The sequence below is a fragment of the Limulus polyphemus genome, unplaced genomic scaffold (genome assembly GCF_000517525.1).
Source record: "Limulus polyphemus unplaced genomic scaffold, Limulus_polyphemus-2.1.2 Scaffold5407, whole genome shotgun sequence".
In the NCBI taxonomy this organism is placed as follows: Eukaryota; Metazoa; Arthropoda; class Merostomata; order Xiphosura; family Limulidae; genus Limulus; species Limulus polyphemus.
The window spans coordinates 12,497-25,345 of record NW_013671017.1 but is presented as its reverse complement, the minus strand read 5'-3'; the positions used below and the strand labels follow the sequence as shown (position 1 = coordinate 25,345).

The 12,849-nt window shown below is 35.5% G+C and overlaps 1 protein-coding gene across 1 annotated transcript in view; it reads left to right on the top strand.

Moving 5' to 3' along the window:
• The window catches only part of LOC106472531 (putative inorganic phosphate cotransporter), a 45,569-nt gene extending 37,697 nt beyond the window's left edge, over positions 1-7,872 (top strand). Inside the window, exons 5-8 of the mRNA XM_013933184.2 lie at positions 5,137-5,269; positions 5,669-5,824; positions 6,402-6,487; positions 6,792-7,872. Coding sequence (XP_013788638.2) covers positions 5,137-5,269; positions 5,669-5,824; positions 6,402-6,487; positions 6,792-6,983 — 567 coding nt within the window. The 3' untranslated portion in view covers positions 6,984-7,872. The remainder of the gene's footprint in view (positions 1-5,136; positions 5,270-5,668; positions 5,825-6,401; positions 6,488-6,791) is intronic.
• Positions 7,873-12,849: the final 4,977 nt, after the last annotated feature.

Genomic DNA, 12,849 nt, shown 5'->3' with positions numbered 1-12,849 from the left:
CACGTACATCCCATGCAGTTTTTCCAGAAGCAAGTTTTCTAACGTTTATAGAAAAGCACTATTGGCCAGTACTAAATACAACCTCTACATAAAATGGCAATTACTATAATAAGCACCACCCATATTCATATTTTAAAATTCAGAGAACAACGTTTCGTCACGTGCTTTCCTTATCATTCTATGAATTGTCAAATGTGAGATACAGCGATTGGAATAACATGGTCCTGAAATTGACACCTTCGACTAGGATTGGCTAAAAGTTTTACAACTGAGGTTTAACACACCCAGATGCTGTTTTATAAAGAAAACAGACTAGAAAAAGGTTTAGATACCAATCATAGATAGCAGGACTAGTGTTGAAGTGGAAGGAAATATTTTTTAAAATTTTTGAAAAAATATTTTCTTCTTAGAAGGCACTTATTTACAGTCTAAAACGTATTTTAGGATTTTTTTCATTAAATTCCTCTTTAAACTTCATTAAATAATACAATTTTGTACAAATAATTGAATGTTATGCTACTACTTACAAAAATAAAATCTGAAATCCAATAAAAGGTAAGTTCTCTATAATTTTTTTAATTTACAAATGTGATTTTGCCCTCACGATAAGATCAAAATGGCCACGGCAGGTAAAGGGTTAAATCATGGTGGTTTGGTTTAAAACACACATGTGATTAAATAGTATCATAACTTTCAGTTATGGACACTAATGTATTCATTAGCATTCACAGCTTAGTTGTGTGTGACCATGGATTTTTGTGTAACAATTCTGCTTGAAGTATGTGTGAATATTGAAAATGTCACTAAGCCTGCAGTATTATGTGGTAATTTTGTTTAATTGTATTCACTCATAAGGTTGAGTTATAGTTGTTGTGTTGAAGAAGTGGACAGATGTAGCAAGATGTGCTTATGCACACACACATATTCATTTCATTTGGTTCCCAATCAGTGACGGGTGTTGTCTGGTCAGGTATGCTTCTTTCCAGATCTGAACTAGCTACCAGTCAACTGATAAAACTTTCCTGGTGGCAACAAGCTCTGTTGAGATGGGGTGTTCCATAAGACCACTTTGTTACCTTCTGGGTGGGAAAAAATAATATATACAACTGGACTGCCACTCATGGACTATCATGGATAAAGCTTTAGGAGATTTTTGCCCATCCCTGCTGACTCCTGGATTGAATAAATTGGGGCCAGTTTACTTTTCAAAATAAGGAACGTGGTTCAGCTATTGCAGTGTCCCCAGAGCATCCTTTGTTGGGACTCTCCAATGCAAGTTCTATCCCTCCTTTTTCCTAATGGACAGTACAAAGCTTCTGTCAATTTTGGTTGGTGTTTAGTGAATGTTCCTGAAGAAGCTGTAAAGCAAGATGTTGAGTGTATAGTTGAATAAAAACAACATTTTGGTGTTATAAGATCAGTTATTTTTAGTAATATTATGTCTTCTATACACCAACATGCACAACAGAAAATAAATAATGAAAATCCTAGACTTGCTTGACAATACAGGTCTTCCTATACACTGAACCTCAAAGAAATGCACTTAATTTGCTCAAAAAATCCAGAATTGTCTTATATATGGAATCACCAGCAACTATGGTATTGCTCCATTGTGCACAAAGTACAGCAATAAAACCAGAAAATTAAAAGAAAACAGATGTGGAAGGATTAACAGTAGAAATTGTGAAGATCAGTCATTTGAAAATCTTGAAACACATTATGCTTTCAAAGAAGAAAATTGCTATTATTCATTTCATTCCTTATTTTTCAACTTTTCATTGGACTGTTCATTGATTATTTTGCTGCAATTAGTGTCAGGGTAGAGAAAATAAGAGAAAAAGTTTTATCAAACACTTGATATTCATTTAAGATGTTCTAGAGGTTATGTTTAAAGAAATATGAAAATTGTAAGTGGAAAATAACTGTTTATATTCTTACCATGAAAATCACCTTTCACTCGGACTAACTCAGTAAAGACTTTGGAAATTCATAGGCAGATGTTAAGTGAAAATACTTTATAAAAAATCTGATTTTTGTGCAGAACAAACTTGTAATACTTACTAAATGCTTTTGTGATTTCATGAAGATACACTAAGAACATGAACAGTTATAATGTGTGTATAGTTTCTTTGTTCCAAGGTTGGTATTATTGAATGACTTCTTACTGATGGAGTTAATCCCAGCCTTATAAGTCTTATGGTTGGCATCTTCGCCAACTACTACCAAAGCTATTTTACACCTAATCTGCAGATGCTTCCTCATCTTACTCTTCTTAAACAACCAAATACTATTTTCAACCATCTTCCTCCTTATCAGCCAAGTTGAGATAATACCAAATAGCACACTCAACATTCTCCAACTCATCAGTTTCAATGTTGAATCCATATTGCTTGTATTATCCTCAACCATTGACCACAGATGTGTTGACAACTATGTATTCATTCTCAGACTTAGAATGATGAAAGTGACACTAGTGATCCGACTAGCCTCAGTCACCTTCACAATGCTTACTGTGTCAATGATCCAATAGAAAACTGGATAATTGACTGCCTGTAATTATAGAGCACTGAGATATCACACCTTATAAGACAGATTATTATTTGAGCTCATCCTGACTCTTTTACTGGACAGGAAACTGCATATTATCATGCATTGGCTCTATCATTCTATTATGGGCTTCAGTATACTAGACCTCATCTGTAGTAATTCAATGAACACCACTTGTGTACACGGAGATACTAACTCCCTCCACAACATACACTTGTGCAATCCACTATTCCTTAGCCTAGTCAGGCAGCATCAGGGGACTTTTACACAGAAATTCAGTTCACCTTTTAAATATGCTAAACAAAGCCAGTAGCAAGGTCAGAGATGGCTACCTAAACATAGTGAGAGATGTACTGACTCTCCATTGACACCTAGTCTGTCACTATTCACCAGAGAGAAGGCAATAGTGGTGACTGTAACTGAAGTTACTGATACAATGGTGAGATCAACCAGTGTCCTGGCAACTTCCATATCAACCATAAACTAACTGTTTCTGCTGTACTTTTATATGAACATACAAGCACTACCTAGCCCTTAGAGAGCATTGTGTTTTATGATTTGTACTATACATGTATGATTGTGTTTATTTTATTAAGAAACGTTGTAGTAATGTAGCTAATGTATCTTTGCTAAGTGATTGTATTGTCTGTTATGTGTAAATATGATTGGCTTTAAAGTTTAAGATTAATTTCAGCTTGAAGAAAAGCATGAAAGAGAGGAAGAAAGAAAAGTATAGTATTTAATTATATCATGTGGATTCTCCTTATAAAATGTTTCAAACTTTTTTGTTTATCTCATGGAGATAACACCTGTTCTGCTAAGGGGGGTTATGGCTGTAGAGCTGCACCTTGTGCCTGAATGTTAACATCAGTGTCCTCCAATGGGAGTTCAGGTGATGTCTTAAGACTACAACCCCTCTTATAGTTGAGTGAGAATGACCAGTCATGTGGGTAATGCTAATTGCTAAGTAATAGTCAGTTTAGAACATCACCTTGAGTGAATTAGTCAGCTTGGAAATATATCTCAAGGGAGTTTTGATGAATTTACTATCATATATCTGTTTTAATATTGATGTTTGTTTAAGTTAAACTTATATTTAGAAATGTACATAACTTGTACTGTTAAGTCTGTATTGCAAAATTTCTGCCTATTCACTAATGTTGTAGAAGATTCTCGAGTGTAAGAGTCAACAATATATGTGTGTACGTAAACACTAGTGTATCGTCAGTATTGTTGTGCAGGCTGAAATTTCTAGAAACTCTCCTCATGCCTATAAATGTAACCAACACGCCACACCAAGAAACAGTATATATTATTGGTTTGCTATAAACCTAGGAAGCTATAACTGTGATTTTTATAATGCTTATTAATTGGGGACTTCAGACATTTGACCAAGAACGTTTATAGGTTTTGAATATTACAAACCCTTTAACTTCATCAGATTCACATCAGACATTAGTATTTTTACGAAAACATTATATAACTTCAGCGATGGATAACACGGCATACAAACCAACGAAGGACACAGAGCTAGCTGTACCTACATAAACTCCAAAGTTAACTCGCTCATTGTGAACCCTTGATAAGACATCAAGGAAGTTTCAGACCAGAAAGGAGACTCAATATTGTTTGTAAGTTTGTAGATCATTATTTGTAATAACTGTTATTGTAAATTGTATTATTGATTGTATATTAAGATATATTTATTTTAAAAAAAGAAACTGTGTGTATCAATCTTGTTGGCAAGTATCATAAATTGGATATATGTGGACGTTTATTTAATTTCTAAATTTAAATTATCATTTAACACAGTTTTAGGCTATTTGAAATTGTAGTATGTAACAGAGTATAGCTGGCTTGATCAATTCACAACTTTAGTACAGTTGACTGTCCATCAGTTTACACATAAGCTGTTACTTTGTGTTGTATAAATAAAGATGATTTCATCATGTATTAAACATCATGTCCAGTTCGATTATTTCCTAGCAGAGTCTCAATTACTTTTAGGGGAACTCAGTATTATTTTGCAATATATCGTACCGAATGTCGTGTAATGTACTCTTTTGGGAAATAGGTTTTAACTGAAAATACCATGGTATGGATTAAGGTGGGCTATTTAGCATAGCAGTGGCCTGTAAACTTATATGAAAATTCTTTATATGGTTTGTATGGCAAGTTAACAGAAGTTAGTCAAATGATCTACAAATAAATAGAATATGTAAGCAAAAGAAACCCTGCATATTAAATGTTTTGGGCCACAAAATGGTAAGTTCATGGTGCAAAATATGGAATTTTAATTAGTGTTCAGAGTACTTTTTACACTGGTTGGAAATGTTTTATCTAGTATAATACCATTGCTGTGATATTTTTCCTGTCAACCCTTAGCACATCAGTTAAAATTCTTTCTTGCTTAATGTAATATTTAGGAATATTGGACACTGGGCACACATTAATTTTGCACTCTGTTTATAGCTTTTGGCTAATCTTGTAAAGCAGTAACTTTAAACATTTTTTTTTGTGATAACAGTATTGCATACATTTTGTTCTCTTAGTAGCTTCTAAGTTTACTCATAGACATTTTCACTTCAGAATGGTGTTTTGTCTGCTCTTCCATACCTCCTTCAGGCCATTTTGAGTTGGGTTGGAGGATTCACAGCTGATATAGTACGCAAAAAACAACTATTTAGTAATACTGTCGTAAGAAAAATATGCAATTCTGTAGGTAAGCATTACTTAGTTTTTATTGCAAAACTTATTAGATAATATGGAATAAAATAATGTTATATTTCTGTTTGTAACTATTCTTTTGTATATAACAAAATATATTCCTTTTTGCATAAAAGTACTGTTAGATCAACCAAGCTAATTTTCTATATCCTTTTTTCTTTTCAAGATTGAGTTTTCTTAGTTCACTTTTTATGTAACACTAATCCTTCTATATGTAACAATGTTAGAAATACTTGAAACAGCTCACTTTAAAAACATAACATTGACAGGTGCTTTTTGTGACTTTGATAAGTATATATATTATTTGTAAGAATACATAAAATAAAAAAATATTGTGGCTCTATTGTTTCTGCACAATTTTTTTAATCTATTTCAATGCATCTTTTTTTTTCAGCTTTTGCAGGCTCTGGTATATGTTTGTTAGGTGTAACTTGGGCTGGTTGTAACGATATGCTAAGTATTTCACTGTTTGTACTTGGTATGGGTTTTAATGGTTTCATCTTTTCTGGCTTCATGGTGACACATGTGGACATGGCACCTGACTTTGCTGGTTAGTATAAATGCTTTTATGTCACACATATATAGAAAACTGAAAACTTTATTCGTGTTAAAGAAAGTTTAAGATTGAATATAACCAAAAGTTCATCAGTATCAATTGGCATCATCAGCTTTTGTTATCAAGTTAAAACCATTTAATTAAAAACTGAGAGATTTATCTGTTGTAAAGTATTATATTTATGTTGTTCTTTCATGTAATTCAGGTTTCCAGGTAGTCTTTTTTTGTTTTTTTAAATTTGTGAAATTTCTGTTTACAATAAGTAAGTTACCTAATTATTTTTAATGTTAGTAATTTTTTATAGTATATAGCCATTATATCTTTGTAACATTATCACATTATGTGAAGTAATGAGTTGAACAGAATTTTGGACCTGATTGTAATGTAACTTTCAACAAGTATTTTCATAACCTAACCTCATAATAAATTGCACTATGAATGACATACAAAAAATAGAGATTAAATTTTTAAGCATTTTTACAAGTTAAATATTTGATGATTTCATATACACATACATAGATAATAGGGAGTCATCAATAAATTGTAGTTTATTGCAAATATTTTGTGTTAGGAACACTGATGGGAATGACCAATGGTGTGGCCAACTTGGCTGGAATCCTTGCTCCATATGCAGTGGGAGTTATAACTGAACATAAGGTAAAAATTGAATAATGGACATTTTGTTTTATTGTAGAATTCCTTATGTAAGAAAACTGAAACTGGAAGGTTATAATTTAATTGTAATAAAATGGAGTAACTGATTACATTTATACAAAGGGATATAGATTGAGATACTGTAAAATAAGTTCATGAGTTTAAAATCTAAAAATAACTTTACAATACCAACAGTGTTATACTAGAAGCTTAAAATTTTATTCATTTCAGCAAGTGTTTTATAAAGAAAGGATTGAAAATTTAGCTTCTAATAAATGTATACTGTTATATTTTTATATCAATTTAGCAAACACTTCATCAATGGAATATTGTCTTCTATGTTTCTGCTTGTGTGTTTTTCTTTACTGGCACACTGTTTATGTTTTTTGGATCAGCAGAACTACAGCCATGGGGTATAGCAGGTGTCCAAGATTACAGTCCTATTGAAAGCTGTTATAAAAACATTCAACAAGCTAATGATGATAAAACTGATAGTTAAGAAAGTTATTCCAAAAATAGAAACTACTTTTTTTGCATAATTTAGGTGTTAATTTTTTTAAATTTATATGACTTTATGACACATCTGATAATGCACATTCACATTAGTATAAAAATCACAAAGTTTTAGGATGTTAATTTAATAAAGGCTACTGTATTCAGCTACTTTCTCTTAATACTAAGAAATTCTTTATCTTTTTATTTTTAGTGAAAGAGATATTTAAGTAAGCTATGCTGTTATTTCTGAAAGCCATATGTTGAACATTATATGAACAGTAAGAGTGAATCATTAGATACTTTTTTATGAATGTCTTAATTAAACATTGTTTTAACCATTGGTAAGTAGCTGTCTACGAGATTAAATATTTTGCAATCTATATTTTTAAACCTATCCATTGACTGTAGCTGCTCTAAATGCATGCAGAATTTTGCAAGCTGTACACTGTATACAGCACAATCACATTCATTTGCTGGAAGAACACCATACCTATACAGTAAACCAGCAGTCAATGGGTTAAAGTAGCCATAAAAGTGAACAATATTTGTAGAAACAGCAGAGGGTTAAAAATGAACAAACTTCATGTCCTATTACATGCAAGATCTCTGCGAATTAGTTTGTGTTAACAGAGAATAGGTTTGTATGATAATGAGCAACTATAGGATGATCATATGGTTAGCCATTAATGAAGGTTTTCAAAAATGGTAATAGTTTTGTGTTACAATCTTTATTTTTTGCAATTCTTCAATGCTCAAAACAAAAGCACATGAATTTTATTTTGTGGTTCAGGAATATACTATTGTAGTGATGCTCATCTATATTGTATTAAAGATATTAATCTTAATGTTTTGTAAACAAACTGTGAAGTTAATAAAATAAATCTTTAAATATATGTAGCTTGCATAGAATTCTTCAGTTATGTATTTGACTCTTTCCTTATAAAGTTTGGGCAGTTTTGTTTCTGGAAATCAATTTCTTCAAAATCCTTCCAGTTCCTTTTAATGGAATATAATATTTTCCTATACTGAAAATAAATTTCTGATAGATACTTAACTCTGCTCACAAAATAGTTTTCCTCAAATTGTACTATCCTTTATATGTGTAAATTTTCACTCACCACTAGCCTTTATGCTCCTACCTACCTCATGTGGTGTAGCTGCATTGTAACATGCAAATAAGCATGCTATAACCCTGCACCAATAGGAGTACAACACACCCTCCTAGCACAGCTATCTCCCTCTGTGAAGTAAAACCCAATCTATCAAAAATATATTTTCAGTGTAGGAAAATATTAACTTCCAATACTGTATCTTACCTCCACTTACAAAATAACTAAAATCCTACAGTGACCAGGCGAAGAGACTGGTGTTAAAGTTACCTAGATGACTCTCCTTCCGAAAGCAGATGAATAGTATCCCAAGGACTGTGCCATCTATGTAGAGGAAACACATTCGTAGGAGACTGAACCACATCTGAACAAGATATACTCTTTGCCCTTGATGAATTAATGTGTTGCAAAATGGGTGGAAAAGAGACAAATGCGAAATGAAAAAAGGTACCATTGGTGTAGAGTAGTGTGGACCATAAGTGAGAGGTCAACTGCAGTCCAAACCAGTGGCTCTGTGACTGGATCAATTAGGCCACAGTAGGAGGGTCCTCTACCATTCACGTCAGACTCGGGAACCAGAAGAGATGAAGTACTTCCATTCCGAGAACCCAAGCCATCATGTGTGAGTGTATCCAACATGAACAATACCTGTCCCCCCCCCTTCCTTGGGAACCAACATCCGGACAATGGTAAGAAGGTGGAAATGCAATATGGAGAGAAAACTCCAGTTCCAAAACCATGCAGCATTGGGAATATATCATCCATTCCATATTGGGAGGAGGGTCTCAGCCCATTCACACATGGACTTATGATGATTGGTCCAACTCAAACCAACACCAGTCGCCCAGAAATCGATATCCAGGCAGCAGTAGGAGGGTTCCCAGTCAAAAGGGTGAACTGCATATTGGGATGTGATGGAAAAATTCATTTCCTACCATACAGAATTTGGAATCGTACATCAGATCTGTAGTAAGTGGATAGTCACAGCACATACACTGAAAGAACACTACCATCCTACTCTCAACTGAGTGTAATTGAGCACATGCTGGAAGAAGCCTTCATGATTCACCACCCAGCAGCTAGTAGCTGGTAAGTGGTAAGAATTCCAGTACTTCACTAGAGAAAGGGGGCACATTGGAAAGTCTGAAGGAACACAGTACCGGAGAAAGTACAATTGGTGACTGCAAAACCCTGTTTTGAAAAGCAGACAAGGGAATGGCAGGATGGGCAGGAATCTTCTTCTGCTTTACTCATGTTAGTTCATGAGTGGATGGTCCAGGATGAATATATTTGTTAAGCAAGACACATCGAGGATAAACCTACAAGTGGTTTTGAAGAACTCCCCATCCCAACAGTAAACATTAGTCACTTTTATGGGTGTACAATGCATATTTAAGAATTAGTATACCTGGACAGGCACCATTCACCACAGATTTGTGAAGCAACACACACCAAGGATGAACCTACAAGGGGTTTTGCAAAACTCCCCATCTTAACAGTGAACGTTAGTGACTTTAATGGGTGTACAGTGCAGATTTAACAATTAGTATACCTGGACAGGTGCCATTCACCACAGAGTGGGATCTTAAAAATGTTAGGAGGCCCTGTAAGAGGAAAATATATTAGGAAAAGACATCGACTCACAGATGAACCGATGAGTTAAGGATGGCTACAGAAGGTAAACAATATCTGACCAAAAAGGAAACTTCCAGATGATGAAAATAATGTAACATAAATATATGAAGAGTGGTCTACATGCCAGTCTGGAAAATCTCGTCCAAAGGTGATGAAGATGAGCAGTCAAAGATATTGTGAAGTGACTAATTGGATGTGAGGAAACAGGGAAAAAGTGACGAGAGTGAGGAGACAAGGAAGAATAGGCTGTATGTATAAGTTGTTAACCCAGCCAGTCAGGGTAACAGGAGAAAGGTTATGGGAAACTGAAGAATTCCGGTGTATAAACAATCTGGAATAGGAACCACTGAAGCCACATAATACCATAGAGCCCTAATTGGATACAGGAGATGATTGAGATCAGTATGGGAGTATAGATGGGAATTTGAAGGAAGGGAAGTAGAAGTAAAGGCAACATCACTTTCACATGAGGTTTTAGAGAGAAAGGTACGATCAGGATAAAGAACATAATTTTTTGGTAAAAGATGCAAGACATCCAACCATTGATATCCGTAGGTGTAGCAAAATGGTTTTCAAGAATAGGTGATATAAGGAACAGGAAGCCAATGTTTTCAATAGAGGGAGGTAAAGAGCATATAGGACAACATTAAGATCCTAATCCGGTAAGGATGTGGGTCGAGGTGTATGATGAAGACAAAAGGAATAAACAAGAGGAAAATAACAGGAGAGGAAAATATATATGTTAGAAACTGGAAAACACGAAAGGTAAAGGATAATGCAGCTCTATATCTGGCAATGGTTGAAACAGAAAGACCATTGTTGAAAAGCCAGGTAAAAAATTTGGATGGGTGAGGGACAGAAGGGGGAAGGGATAAATCCCCAATAAAAAGGCCAATGACAAAAAATATGCCACTTATGTTGGAACACTGACAGAGTGGGAAAGAAGGGATGTTAAGTGGGTGGAAAGTCTGGAACCTCTCACAAGGGCCTAGACAAAAGCCATGCACAAAACACTGCCAAATGAAGTTATTGGAGTAGGGAAGGGGAGGAAGGAAGAGGTAATGGGGTGAAAACTAAAGAGGGAGAAGTAGTGGGAACAAAGGTTGAGCTGGCCAGAATGGAACCATTAGAAGGACTCGACCATAGTGGCTTGGATAATGGATAGGATCCTGGGAGGAAGGATGGGGATATACATAAATTTAGAGGCCCATCCAATCTCGACTGAAGGCATCTATTGCCAAAGGTGATGGGTGATGAACAAGGAACCAGAACATAGACAGTCTTTTATTCAAGTGGGTAGCAAAAGTGTCCAGCCAACCAGAGCGTTGAGGGACCAATCCATGGGGAGAAGCTTGTTGGAATGGGATAATCAATCCACAACAATATTGAGAGCACCTGGGACATGACAAGCCAGCAAACGATTTAAATGGGTGTGGGCCCAGGTCAATGTGTAATAACACAGGGACCACGACTGGGTGCACCTTGTCAAATTATTTAAGAAAGAGCCATAGAGTTGTCGGAATGGATCATTACTGTTTTGCTCTTCATAGCTGGAAGAAAATGAACCATTGCCCAGAGTTCCAGAAGATTGATATGAAAACTCGATTTGATTAAAGACTAATGGCCCGAGATCTCTTTGGTGTCACAATGTGCTCTCCAGCTCAACAGGGAAGTAAGTATTCATAGAAAGATGCACTTCCATTCAGAGAGGAAGAAGATAAACACCAGCTGTTTTGTTGTCACTGTCCAGCCACCAGGAAAAATGAGCCTGGAGGGAAAGAGGAAGAGATACTAGGTAATTCAAGAGATTCCTGGTGAGGTTCCATTGATCATGACATACCAACTCAAAAGACCTCATGTAAGCATGGCCAAGGGTAAGAAGGACCTCCAAGGAAGCCCAAGTTCCCAATAGAAAACGAACTTCTTGTGCAAGTAGAAAAGGTGAGGAGTAAACATTCTGAATTGTAAACTCCGTGGAATGCATTCAAATCGGAGAAGGTTGAACTTCGACTGAGATGGGAATTGAAGAATACCTCAAGATGAACGAGGTATTGAGTCAGTGTGAGAGGGAATTTTTGCACCTCGATCAGCCAACTCACCCAAGCAGCTTCCCTGAAGAGGAAGTGAGTGTTGATTGAAGAAGCTGAAAGTGAAGGAGTCAGTCATCCATTAGTGATGGAAATGAAGTCCATGTGAATGATGGATTCGAGCAAAGGCCTTGACCACCCGACTAAAATAGGGAGCCGAGGCCAAACCAAAAGGAAGAACCCAGAATCAATATACACATTCCCCATGAACAAAGCAATGATAAAAACAGGACACGGGGAAACTGAAGATATGAAGGTAAGCAGCAGACCAAAGACCTGGAGTAAATCCCCATAATAAAAATATGGAAAACACCATGGTGAAACGAGGAACTTCCATATTGTGGTTTAGAAAGAAGAGATCGATAACAAGACACCAATCCTCAGTCTTCTTGGGGAATGCAAAAAGGCAGGAATAGGAACCTGGAAGAGTAGGAATTATTAGCTCTATAACACTCGAGGAGAAGGTCCTGAACCACTGGGGAAAGGCGATAGGGGAAGTGGTGAAAAGAAACAAATAGAGAGTCATTTTGATAAAAACCCAAAGAACCTCTGGGTCTATGGTAAACGTCTCCCAAGTATCTGTGAAAAGAAGCAGTCTGGCCCCTACAGGACCCGATCCCAACAGTATCATTGGCAATGAACAACAATATCCCATTAAGGAACAGGTAAGGGAGAGAAAGAAGCGGGTGGGATACGGGGACAGAGCTGGGGAAGGTTGCAACAAATGTGTAACCAATGAGAAAAGGGAAATATGGAAATGGTTGGATTCTACTCTCAATTCCAATTATTCCAGGAGACCTCAAAAACTTTCCCGTAAAAAGGGGCCATGCATAGATCTTCTAAAGATGTAGGGAGAAATGAATACGAGTTAAAAGAGAATCCTTACCTCAGAAAACCCAATAACAACAGAACTACAACAAAACCCAAACGAACAGTGAGAAAGGAAAACACGTGAAATGATAACTTGCTATAGAAAAAAATTAAATCATATAAAAAGAAATGAAACATTAGTTAGATAGAAAATACAAGAAAAACTACC